General features: G+C 37.3%; 1 protein-coding gene across 28 annotated transcripts in view; it reads left to right on the top strand.

Annotated features, from left to right (window-relative positions):
* Window positions 1-13,329, top strand: part of PMS1 (PMS1 homolog 1, mismatch repair system component) — a 65,429-nt gene that overhangs the window by 16,423 nt on the left and 35,677 nt on the right. For 22 of the 28 annotated variants that reach the window (XR_006740611.1, XR_004985464.2, XR_004985468.2 and 19 more), the window contains exons 4-5: window positions 190-292; window positions 6,549-6,712. The exons of 1 other annotated variant lie outside the window; for it this stretch is intronic. Coding sequence is in view for 17 of the 27 variants with exons in the window: in XM_045576246.1 (XP_045432202.1) it covers window positions 190-292; window positions 6,549-6,712 (267 nt within the window). In the remaining 10 variants the exon portion in view is untranslated. Of the gene's footprint in view, window positions 1-189; window positions 293-5,004; window positions 5,818-6,548; window positions 6,713-10,661; window positions 10,736-10,961; window positions 10,986-13,329 lie in introns of those variants that run through there. 5 more of the 28 variants (XR_004985469.2, XM_036423194.2, XM_045576251.1 and 2 more) reach the window with 5 other exon arrangements.

Below are 13,329 nucleotides of genomic sequence, written 5' to 3'. Positions count from 1 at the left end.
GAGTATTATAAAAGAAGTGGTCATAAGAATTTATTAAGTAAAATTCCTTTCAAACTTAAGTGAATATATGATAATTATTTTATTTTATTTTTTACCCTCCCCCTATGATAATTATTTTAAATATGGCTTGAGAATGAGCCCTCTGCAAAAATCATAATTTTATTAGATTTTTTTTTTTTGAAATTCCAGGTTTTAATTACAACCAGGACAGCTGCTGATAATTTTAGCACCCAGTATGTGTTAGATGGCAGTGGCCACATAATTTCTCAAAAACCTTCACATCTTGGTCAAGGTAAGAGAGTAGCTTTGTAATATGCTTTGTCTTTTTTGTCTTAATAGTTTAGTTTTTAAAAATTCAGTATATTGATTGCTTTGGGTTTGGGCCTGATAATAGCTACTTAACTTCCAAGTGGACAGTCAGCCTGTCCTTTAGCCCCAGTCTCCTGCATACTTAGAACTGGTCTCAAGAGGAACGATGTGAAAGACTTCAGACAACAACATGGATTAGTCACTCCTCTGTAAAAACTGTCAGAGCCTTGTTTTACTCTTACTGGATTACTGTTGACTCTTTTATACATGAAGGGGAATATTTTATTGAAATGCCTAAAACATTATTGATTTAGTAATCAAACTAATAAACCATACCCTCAAGGTATGATTAAACCAATAATTTAAAATGTATTTATTTACAGAGATCATAAAAAATGTGCACAGTAGATAGAATAGTGTTCCCATCATTGTTTCAACAATTTTCAACTCATTACTAATGTTTCATCTAATACCTCACCCACTGCTTCCCTTTTTGTATTATTTACATCAAGTAAATATATTAATTAATTAATTATTGCTATTGGTCATTTAGGGTTTTTTGTTTTTATTTATTTTCTTTATTGATTAAGATATTACATATGTGTCCTTATCCCCCTATTGCTACCCCCCCCTCCAACCTCCCCACTCATGCCCTCATTCCCCTGTTGTCTGTGTCCGCTGGTTAGGCTTATATGCATGCATACAAGTTCTTTGGTTGATCTTATTCCCACCCTCCCCTACCTTCCCTCTGAGTTTGATGCTCTGATCAATGCTTCTCTGTCTGTGGATCGGTTTTTGTTCATCAGTTTATGTTGTTCATTATATTCAACAAATAAGTGAGATCATGTGGTATTTATCATTTTTCGACTGGCTTATTTCACTTAGCATAATGCTCTCAAGGTCCACTCATGCTGTTGTAAATGATAGGTGTTCTTTCCTTTTTACAGCAGCATAGTATTCCATTGTATAGAAGTACCACAGATTTTTAATCCACTCATCTACTGATGGCCACTTAGGCTGTTTCGAAATCTTAGCTATGGTAAATTGTGCTACTATGAACATAGGGGTGCATATATCCTTTCTGGTGGGTGTTTCTGGTTTCTTGGGATATATTCCTAGAAGTGGGATCACTGGGTCAAATGGGAGCTTCGATTTTAGTTTTTTGAGGAAACGCCATACTGTTTTTCACAGTGGCTGCACCAGTCTGCATTCCCACCAGCAGTGCACGAGGGTTCCTTTTTTTCCGCATCTTCGCCAGCACTTGGCGTTTGTTGATTTGTTGATGATAGCCATTCTCACCAGAGTGAGATGGTACCTCGTTGTCGTTTTGATTTTCATCTCTCAGATGATTAGTGACTTTGAGCATGTTTTCATGTCTCTTGGCCTTCTGTGTGTCCTCTTTCGAAAAGTATTTATTTAGGGCCGTTGCCCATTTTTTGATTGGGTTGTTTAACTTCTTTTTGTTAAGTTGTATGAGTTCCCTATAAATTTTGGAGATTAAATCTTTATTGGAGTTAACATTGGCAAATATGTTCTCCCATGCAGTGGGCTTTCTTGCTGTTTTGTTGATGGTTTCTTTTGCTCTGCAGAAGCTTTTTATTTTGATGTAGTCCCACTTGTTTGTTTTCTCTTTAGTTTCCATTGCCCTAGGAGCTGTATCAGTAACGATATTGCTTTGGCATATGTCTGAGATTTTGCTGCCTGTGGATTCCTCTAAGATTTTTATGGTTTTGCATCTTACGTTTAAGTCCTTTATTTTGAGTTTATTTTTGTGTATGGTGTAACTTGGTTGTCTAGTTTCATTTTTTTAGTGTTTTATACACTTACATAATTACATTGTATTTTAATTGACATCTTGTGTTTCTAAGTATCTCTACTATTTACTTCTGAGGGGAAAATAATCTCTTTAGGCTTGTGTTTCACATATCTTCTTTAATCTTTTTCTTACTGCTTACTTCTAATAGGATGTTTAAAGTTGAGAGAACATTAAAGGTATGACCTCTTTAGAGTCATGTCCAAAGGAATTATTAGATCTGAAGAGGGACTTGTGTTTTTGTTGTTTGCCGCTTTTCTCCAATTTGTATTGTAAATTCATTTTTAATTTTGTGGTCTCTCCCTATAATTTATCAGTCTTTTTTTTTTTTTAATTGTTTCTTCCTTTCAGGTGTTTTCTTTGTATGTTTGTTTTATTTCAGAGAGGGAGAAAGAGATAGAAACATCAGTGATGAGAGAGAATCATGAATTGGCTGCCTCTTGCACGCCCCCTATGGCGGATAGAGCTCACAACCTTGGTATGTGCCTTGACCGGAATTGAATCCAGGACCTTTCAGTCTCCAGGCCGATGTTCTATCCACTGAGCAAAACCAGCTAGACTCTTCTCTCCAGTTTTAATGTTAAATTAGTGGATTTATTTTTTCAAATGCTTTGTCTTCATTGAAATTTATTTTCTTGTTCTTAACACCGATGCCAAATTCTCTCATTCTTTTTTTAAAATAAATCTCCAATTAGTAACTGTTAGTTTTGCCCATTAAAAATTAACATTTTTGTATGTACATGGAGTTAATAGAAACTCCCAAGAAAACACACTAACATTTTTCTTTTCTTTTCTTTTCTTTTTTTTTAGATTAGGACACAGAGAAGGCCTTTTAAAATATGATTCCTCTCCAGAAATGCTCTGACCCCAGTTCTTAGAAGTTCAAATTAGGAAACCATTAGGAGTTATTTGAGTGGCTGTCCAGTAGAGTACTTAAAGTAATCTAGTCACCTTATAAAACTTAAATGTATTTATTTTTATCTTATTAGTAGCCGGTCTAATCTGGATGGCCATGACTTTGCATCACTCATATTTCTCATGCTTTCTTGTATTCATCTCCATGAGAACTGTGAAATAACAGTTCTTAAATATGGAAATCTTCGGATCTTTGCCTCTTTTCTGATTGATTTTTCTTTTCTTGCTGACCCACATCTTCTACTTTTAGTGAGATCAGGTATGCATAGTAAGGAATTTCTACAGTCAATTAATGAATTTGATCTTTTGCAATATTTCTTTCACCTTAGAAAACAACATTCTCGGAAAGTCAGTAGTTGCTACACTAGTAGTATTTGCCTTTCAAATATCACTTTTTTCTCCTCATTACAGTTTATTGGTTAGGAAAAGACCTCAAAAAACAAGCTTATTGAAATCCACCAACACTTTAAAAAGCATTTTATGTTTATATTGCCTTAGTGCTGGTAGTTTCTGGGTGATTGAATCACGGACTCACATTTCACCACCAGCTGTCATTCAGCTTCCATTTAAATGTTTTCTGTGTAAGATAAAACTACAGTCCAACCATCTTAATTAATGCCTGTGCATTTAGGGTTCTCATAGATTAATTTCTGCTGTGGTGTAACAGCCTTACTTAGCAGTTACTCCTCATTTCATCCAATAGGATGGCACCTGTAGATAGCCTAACTGTAGGTGCAGGGACAGATTACAATTGTATCTTTTTTAAGCATTAGAAAATTTGTCACCCCTTTAAGAAGTATATTTTTAAATGTTTAAAAATACCGTGTTACCCCGAAAATAAGACATCCTCCGAAAATAAGACCTAGCGCATGGAAAAATAAGACATCCCCTGAAAATAAGATCTAGCGCATCTTTGGGAGCAAAAATAATATAAGACACTGTCTTATTTTCAGGGAAACAGGGTAGTTTACTGGAGATTCCAGTTCCTGTAAAGGTATTTGTCTTATGGATTAATTTAGCCATTTAAAATCATTTATGTGTTTAATAACAGTATGCCATTTAAAATTAACCTTACCTTCTGTTTACTTTTAAGACATTTAAAAAATTGATAAGAAACATAAAATTTAATCTTGAGCTTTTAAATTGTTTTACCAAGTACTAAATTGTTTGTTTTAGTCATATCTTTTTTCTCATTCTATTATACTTGATATGTTATACTTCTATTCTCTTTACTCTAGATAATCATTATTTACCCTCCTAGAAAACTTTTTTTAATACTTCTTCTGCCGTAGGAATTTCTCATATGTCAAAAGTAGGGTATTTAAAGTACTCTGATCAGGATATTTCCTTTCCCTACCCTGTGATTAGAGTAGGGCATCATGTTTTTTATAAATCGCGGCTGTGTTTGGTTGTGCATATACTGAAAGACTTTTTTCATTTGAGAATGGAATGTTATTAAATAGCTTAAGGAAACTGATATATGCAACAATCATACTTCTTTACATTAGGAACATGGATCCCTGCCTGTGTAAGTGACATAAATAGGCATCATGGGAAAATATGACGGAGCACATCACAGGCTGCGCTGGCATGCTGGTGTTTGTAGAATGTGCTAACGTTGGAGAGCTGAGCAGTTCTCTTGTAAAATATGATAGTGTACTGGGGCCTCCTCCCTATTGGCCAATATGACTTGTTCCTTTTTTTTTTTTAAGGCTATATATTTCATTTGGAATCAGCAGTTTTTTATCATTAAATTTTATTCCAATGCATAATTCCTGGCTTATTGGTAATTTTCAGTTTACTCTGAGAGGTTATTTTTAGCTGCTAAAATAATTATTTGTCAATTAACATATATTAGGTATATTGTAGTCTCTGATATATAACATATATTTTAGCATATTTTTTTCTTAAACATTTTGCCCTACTGATTTCTCCCTGCCTTCTTCCTTCATGTCATCTATTCACAGCTACAGTATATGTCCTTACATTTGTCACAGGAACTCACTAGTGGAGAGCACAGATGAGTAAATAAGTAATGACAGTTCAAAGTAGCCACCAGCTGCCAAGAGGAAAGTTAGCAAAATTTTCAGAAAAGAACATCTGAATTTGAAAATGGTAGGTCAGAAGGGATTGCAGTATAACTTTTCAGCAAGATGAATGTAGAAGATTTCAAGAGACCATTGCTCTCTATATAGCAAAGAAGAGAATGCACATAATTTTTAAAACTTGTATTGTTTAAAAACCATTGAAGAACTGTCACCAAGAAGTTTAAATGAATGAAGTTCCAGAGAAAGGGGACCCTTTCCTAGACAGGAAGAAACTAGTGGCCACTGGCATCCCTGGGAGCATTGACTGAGACTGGAGGCATAGCTGGCAACAGAGCAGACCTGCTGCGCTGGACAGGGGATCTTCTGTGGTCCTCGGAGAAGCCAGCTGAATGTTCAATAGCCACATGGGAGCTTACATGACAGATTGGAAGATGGGATCCTCTAATACAGAGCTGGTTCACCTCGGATGCCTAGATTTCTGAGTAACAAGTGATGAAGAAAGTTGGGACTAAGCTGGAGGAAAGAAATATCTTAAGTCTTGCAGTGCTTATGTCTCAGAGCCTTGCTAAAATGAGAGATTTATTTCCATCCTTAAGACATTAGAACCTGGAAGTGAAATGGAACTAAATGAAGGGGCAACTCGCTCCAACACAGATAAACTCTTGATTGTATTGAAGAGATCCACTCTTTAACTGGTTGACAGAGGAAATGCAGTGCCTTCTCTGGGGGAAAGTATTGCCAACTTCATTACCTATTGTCCTTTTATACACAATGTCCGGGGAAAATAAAAATATTGAGAGACACAAAGATAGGAAAATGGAATCCATAATCAAGAGAATGATATAAGCATACCCACAGATGACCCAGATATTTGAATTAGCAGATAAGAACTTTTAAAACAACTGTTATGCTGAAGAATTTGGAGGAAAAATGGTCCTAATTTCATTTTTTTTAAAACAAGAGCTAATTAATAACCCAATATTTAAGCAGTATAAATTTTTATATCTATCTTCAGCTTTTAGTTAAGTAAATTCATAGTTTAAAAAAAATCCTGTTTTGAGTATTTATTCTTCAGAAGATGAAGGTAAATCAAATCAGGCAATTAGATATTTCAGATAAGAATTTTTAGTGGAATAATTAAGGTTATCACATATGCTATGTAAAATAAGCATCAACCAGCAGAATTCTTAAGATACTACATTCTGGTAAGCCCATGTTCCTTTGCAGTGGTAGAAATAAGATTATTCTTGCTTTTACCACAAAGAAGAGAGCACACCTATCCGGTCAGTCCTGTTACAATAGAAGAGTGCAACATAGAATCAGAATAGCAAAGCTGATCTTTGGCCAAAGTTGGAGGAGGACTGGCCTTCAGTGATAGAAGGGGTTAATTACTGATGTACATGGATTTAAAGATCTGAAGTTCCTTCCACATCTAAATATGCTCTCTGTTTATCTACCAACAGGTACAACTGTAACTGCTTTAAGGTTGTTTAAGAACCTGCCTGTAAGAAAGCAATTTTACTCAACTACTAAAAAATGTAAAGATGAAATAAAAAAAGTTCTAGATCTCCTCATAAGCTATGGAATACTTAAACCTGACTTAAGGATTCTTTTTATACATAACAAGGTATGCATTATTGTATTTCTGTAAGATTTTTTTTTGTATATGAAATATTAAAAGGACAATGAATTTTATCTAAAACATGTAAAGAGCCTTCTTAAAATTTGTCCTCATTTGTTTAGTTTAATCTCAGTAAATAGTCTTTATCTTGTTACTTAATATCTATATAAAATCTGATGGAACCTTTCATTTCTTAATTTCTAAGATCAGGATTCCCCCCAACAGACTCTTTCACGCAAGCAATGTTTCTGTGCTTCCTAAATCTGAAGATAAATAAAGATTTGTTCTTTCCTTTAAGGAGTTCGCAATTTAGTGACATTTTTCATCAACTGTTCTAACCCCTTCCTTCTTTGGAAGAGTTTATTTTTTAAAGGAAACTTTACCTTATTTTCTCACATTTTTCAAAGCAGGGCTGATGAGGAACTCTTGCTGCTTGATGAATCTTAGGGAAAAGAAAGGCTTACATAATTTCTAACTATTTTGTTTTTCATAAAATTTGACCTATGTACCTTGAAATAAGTAACGGAAGGAGGGCAGAACCACACAGCAGAAGTGTGGAAGCCTGATGGGGAGTAAGGAGTTTATTGAGAACCCACATAACGCCAGGACCTGTGTAGTACGTTAAACTCCTATAATCTAGTCAAGTGAGGTAGGCATACCAGTTTTGAAGTTGTCCTCTGAAATGAACTCAGGAAGGTCCCATACTTCACTCCGTATTGCATGGCTAGTAAATTGTGATGGGATTTGAAACTAACATGCCTACAGAGTGCAGGTCTTTACACTCTGTTGCTTCCCATTTTAATAGTACTTTATCAATAGCAATAAAAGTGTAATATGCCAATTAGACTGACGTTCTTCCGGATGACCTTCCAGACAAAAGCTGGGGCTGCAGCTAGGAGGGATCCAGGCTGCTGCCCGGGGCTGTTAGAGAGGGATCCAGGCAGCCAGGGAGAGACCTCGGCAGCCGCTGCGGCTGTAAAGGCCTACTCTTGCACAAAGCTCATGCATCGGGCCTCTAGTATTTATACAGTCCTTTTGCAGGTTTCAGAGAACTTACCAAACTTTGTGAGTCAGACAGCATTATTTCTATTTGCACGGGTAACTTGAAGCTCAGAGTGATCAAAGGATTTTTTATTTTTCTGAGTGATCAGAGGAATAGTTTTATTTTCTAGTAAGAATTGTTTTCACCCAATTTTCTTTCTACTCCACATGTTTTTACTTGTTAAAATTTTGTATTAAACCAGGCTATGGTAGACTATTTATAATAAAAGTCTTTGGTCATTAAAAAGAAAGGAAAACATTAAGAATAGTCAACCACCTGTTCCTGCTGGCATAGAGCTCAACCAAATGATACCGTGAGATCTCTTCCAGCTCTGCCATGCCATGACTCCTCGGGAAGGCAATGGGTAGCGGCTTGTCCTGCTAATGCAAATAACACTAGGACCTCTTGATCCAATTTGTCTACTAATTACAAGTTGAGTGTAACCAATTAAAAAAAGATCAAAGACAAGAAATAGTGATCAGGAAGAGAAAACTGATGGAAAAGGTAAAATATTAAGATGGGAACTATATATTTATAGAAGTGAGTACAACTAAAGAAGGAAGTTAAGTAACAGAAAACATAATCGAAGAATAAAACAAGATTATTGCCTCAAGTAATGTAAATGAATATTTAAAGTCAAATATATATATATTTATATATACACACACATACATATATACATATACGCACACATAGCTTATAAGCTTTGGATAAGTTTATATTATTTCCTCAGCTACTGTAAGATCATCAGCATAGGTATTTTAAGAAAGAAAAGCAGGGTTTTATCCTGCATGTTACTGTTTTTGGAGGGCAACATGTCTGAACTTACACTGAGCAACCACGAGTCCCTCGATGGCCTTCGGTAACGTCGAGTCCTGAGAGTGTGCTGAGGGTGCTGTGCAGTGACAGTATGTCAGACTATCAAAAGTCTTCCGTAACCTAGGCATCAGCTATTATTGCACAAGGAGACCGTGGACTAAGCCACAGCAAACCGTCCATCTTCAAGCCTTTTTCTCTCAGTACAGATTGTTTTTCTATTTTTTGTTTCTTAATAGTGCTGCTGGGCCTCGAACTTTAAAAAAATATTGTTAAGCTTCCAAAAACAGCATTGCCACATTTTCCTAAATCTTTTTGAACAGTGATTTCCCTTCTGATCTTAGTCTTTTTCTTTTAAGCATGCCTACTCTTATCCTATTTTATGTGCTTTTCTGAAGAATGTTTGTGCCTTTGTTTAAAATTTAAACATGATAATGTCGGCATCTTTTCCTTTTTTGAAAAAAAATTTTGCTGTACAAGCAAACAATCACATTACACATAATATGAGAAGTACTATTGCTATTTTGACATCTTGGATTAGATAGTGTTTCTTCTTTTTATGAAGGTTTAACCTGCCAAGACATTCTTTGAATACTGATAATGTCAATGTTCTTGCCAGTATGGTTATGTTAGAAAGAGGTGTTTTTCTTCTTTCATCATCATGTTCCTTGAAAGCATATTGAATAATAAGACAGCCAAAGGGAAATAATTCACAAGTTGATTCAGTGAGTTTATTTAAATAATTTACAAATGGACTCAGTGAGTTTTTTACTTGGAGAAATTCTAGAACCATTCCTTAGGATGAGCACTACAGTTTTCAACTTTAGTTGTAATAACTGAGTTCCTGTAAAGTCCTGCTGCATATATTTTCATTTGTAAAGTAATTTCCCATAATTAGAAGTTTTTCTCAGTGTGATAATATCTGAAACCAATTTACTATTCTTAGCTGTTTCATATGTACATGAGTACATTTATATATCACTAGTTCAGAACATAATGTTAAATGTATGAGTTCAGATAAGAGATACTTTCACATCTCATACTTGTTGTTTTTCTGTGAATATTTCTTTTGCCCAAAATACCGTGTGGAGTTTTTTTAAATTGTTTGGAATTCAATTTTTGTCTTCATAATTAGAAGGCCACTGATACTGCAAAAGCTAAATTGGATATCATTGATATAAAAAGGTTTTAACTAGTACAAAGGAGAAGTAATTGAAGGAATGACTCCCCACATACCCCGCCTCCAGGTGATGAGTGCTGAGGTTATTGGATCAGTTTATGCATGTTTGAGGTTTCGGAGGATTCTGATAGCTTTGAAGCGTCGACTCTCTGGTGTCGTATCAATCAAGAAAGAGGCAGGGCCTTAGGAACAGAAACCCAGGAAACTGGGCAAAGTTTTGGGGTTTCCTAGGAGGCTACTCCTCTGGGATGATGTTCAAAGATTTGGGGGATGGGGGTGACCAAGAATGAGGAAGGGACTAGTTTATTGGATTATAAATTAAAGGTAAGTGAGTGGTAATTTATAATCTGTTCCTTAAAATCAAAGATTTTTTTTTTTTGCATCTTTACCATTTTATCCTTCTTTGCATCTTTTAGCCTTTTACTCCAATATTTTTTAACGTCCCAGTTTTGTTTCAGCTGTGCTGTGAGGAATCAAGGAAAACTCTTTTGCCCACAGTTGGATCAGTGTTAAAGGGGCACGCCCTTTCCCGCATCCCGGCTAGGGTTTTGGAGGCGGAGTAGTTAAAGAGAAACTTTTCAGGTTAGGGCTGTGCTTTAAATGCTTCCTTTTGAGGGAATTACTCCTTCAGTTCCAACACTGGAAGTTTGGGTGGGTTTTGTTTTTGTTTCTTTTTTAGTTAATGAAGGCAGATGTCTCTCTAGATATATTTTATTTATTTATTTATTTATTTATTGAAAAGCTGAACAATTTTATTTGTTTTATAACTTTACTTTTATTGTTGGCACTATTACAGATGTTCCCATTCCTGCTCCCCTTTGCCCACCTTCACCCAGTCCCCCCACCTCTCTCACACTTCACCCCCTCTCCCCCCCATAATTTAATGCATCTTTCATTCTCCTTTGGCTTCTTCACAGCTGCCAGACTCAGAGCTTTGAGTAGGTGCTCTGAGCAGTTATGTGATGGCCTGCACTCAGAAAGGGCCTACAGTGTAAGTCAGAAAATATTGCAAAAGTGTCTGAACACTTACTAGATGGAAATAATGAAAACTTGTTGAGTGGTTGTGTAATGATATCGATCAATGCTATAGACATTGAGAGGACGGAACGTTTGCTTTGGGCTAGAACACTCAGGGAAGACTTCCTGGTGGAAGTACTCTGAGGGCCTCTGCTCTCAGAATAAGACGACTGCTCTTTCTTCTATGCCTCCATCTGCAGGTGTCATAGGATTCCCAGAACTCATAATCATGGCAAAACCTTAAAAGTCAGAATCTTGCAACTGCTCCCTGCTTTGGGACTATCAGCCTAATATCGTCATGTTTTTATTCCTGTTGCTGTCAGTTAAAACAAGAAGCCTGGGTCTCTCAAATCATCCCTTATCGCCCTTGGCTCTTCCTCATACAAATCATTGCTTTTTCTAACTCTGCCTCACACACCTGCCCATCTGTAGTGCTCATTTCATGGTAAGTCAAGTAAAATCTCCTGTGTCCTTAGCCTCTTCGGTGACCACCTTGCTCCAACTGAAATCTGGCTCTTCCTGAGAACCTTGTATCCCTTGCAGCCTTATCAAATGATGACTAAATAAATGATGATTAAATTACTAAAATATCATTTCAGCCTTCAATCTTGCTCTTTTGGCTCCTAGGTTATTATCACTATAGTTAATTCAGTGTCCCCATAGGTAGTCTTTTCTGGAGTCTCAGATCTTTTATCCCTCTCCTCCAGTGACTTTTATTCTCCACCCTGTCTCAGCCACTGATTCCTGTGGCTACCCTGTAGGCCTAGTCATCGCCCAAAACGACACCTCCTCCATTAATTTCGGTGGTAAGTAGTTTACCTCTGACTACCACCTCGTCTCTCCAGCTAACTCCCTGCCCGTCCTTACACTCTATTGGACCTCTGATCCTGACTCGGCTGCCTTTTAACGGTTTCTTGTCCCTGTTATCCTCAGTTCTCTCCTTTCCCTGCTACATCATGGTCTGTAATTAGTGTTCTTTGGAAACTCCTTCGATATTCTTGCTCCTCTTGCTAAACTACTTGTTTGACTAACCAAATCCTGGTTAAATCCTTCTCTTTCTCTTCTTGGTGCCTAAACCTGTACAGCTGGGTGCAGCTGGAAGAACACACACATCTCCTGACTAGTACCACTTTAGATCATGATCACAAATCTTCGTGCTTCTGAGTATTCACACTGTGTTTCTGTAGTCCATGTTTCCTCCTGGTCTCCTTTATTTATTTTAGTAAGTTTTTAAAAAATATATTTTATTGATTTTCCACAGAGAGGAAGTGAGAGGGATAGAGAGCTAGAAATGTCGAAGAGAGAGAGACATCGACCAGCTGCCTCCTACACATCCCCTTTTGGGGATGTGCCCGCAACCAGTGTACATGCCCTTGACCGGAATCGAATCTGAGACCTTTCAGTCGGCAGACCAACACTATCCACTGAGCCAAACTGGTTTCAGCATCCTGGTCTCCTTTAAACAAACGTTATCATGGGTGCAGATTACCTGAGAATTTTGTTTAGAATGCACATTCTGATTCAGTAGGTCAGGGTGGGCTTGCGAGTCTACATTTCCAACACGCCTCCAGGTGCTGCAGTTCCTGCCCCTTTGGGGGACTCCTGGAAAGTTACAGAAGAGGGAGGCTGCCTTGGGTCACATGACAGGTGTTATTGATTCAGTATAGCAGAAGCAACATGTAAAAGTGATCTCACCTAGGGCCTCCTCCCACAAAGTGGGTGCACCATAGGGGGGTTCTATTACAGTAGAATTTGGTGATTTAGGTAAATGGATCAATATCATTCTAGGTAGAGGAATATTATGAGCATTAACTATGCAGAACCCATTTAGAATCAGTGAATAGATTAATTTAGGTGAGTAGGTATCTTCTGTCTATATAAAAGCCTAAGCCACTGTTATGACTGGTTGTCTGAACAACCCGCCGACCAGTCGCTGTGTTGCGCAATGACCACCAGGGGGAGTACACTCAACGCAGGAGCTGCCCCTGGGGATCAGTGCACTCCCACAGCCAGCCTCCCGCTGCTGGTCAAACTCCTGCAGTCCCTCCCCCTGGCCAGGCAACCCCCCACCCCCACCCTATGGTCCCACACCCTGGCCAGCAGGCCCTGATCAGCCCCAATCGCTGGCCAGGCTGAGGGACCCCACCCATGCATTGGGTCTCTAGTTTTATATAAAGGTATAGACAAAGATAAATCTTGAAAGATAATTTGAGGCTGGGTTATAAAGGGTCTGAATGCTTGGCTATCTTTATTTTTCAATAGAAAATGGGGAGTGGGGAAGTGACCTGATCAGTGTGTTGCCTCTGGCCAGTAGTTTGGCAGTGGTTACAGGGGAGAATTATAGGAGGCATTGAGCAGTGATCCAGTTAGGTGATATGTTTCCAAAAACGGAGCCTTTGCTCCTATTGGAATCCGTTCGTTGGAATATAAGTGTTCATATAGGCTTGTAGTTCTTATGTGTGTGGCATTAGCTGTAACGTCTCTGCTTTCATTTCTAATTTTATTTGAGTCTTTTTTTATTTTTTTATTTTTTTTAGTCTAAGGCTGTGGTTGACAAACTGTAGATTT

Source organism: Pipistrellus kuhlii, unplaced genomic scaffold (assembly GCF_014108245.1).
Source record: "Pipistrellus kuhlii isolate mPipKuh1 unplaced genomic scaffold, mPipKuh1.p scaffold_m20_p_79, whole genome shotgun sequence".
In the NCBI taxonomy this organism is placed as follows: domain Eukaryota; kingdom Metazoa; phylum Chordata; class Mammalia; order Chiroptera; family Vespertilionidae; genus Pipistrellus; species Pipistrellus kuhlii.
Note: the sequence above shows the minus strand (reverse complement) of the source record. Positions and strands in the feature narration are given on the sequence as shown.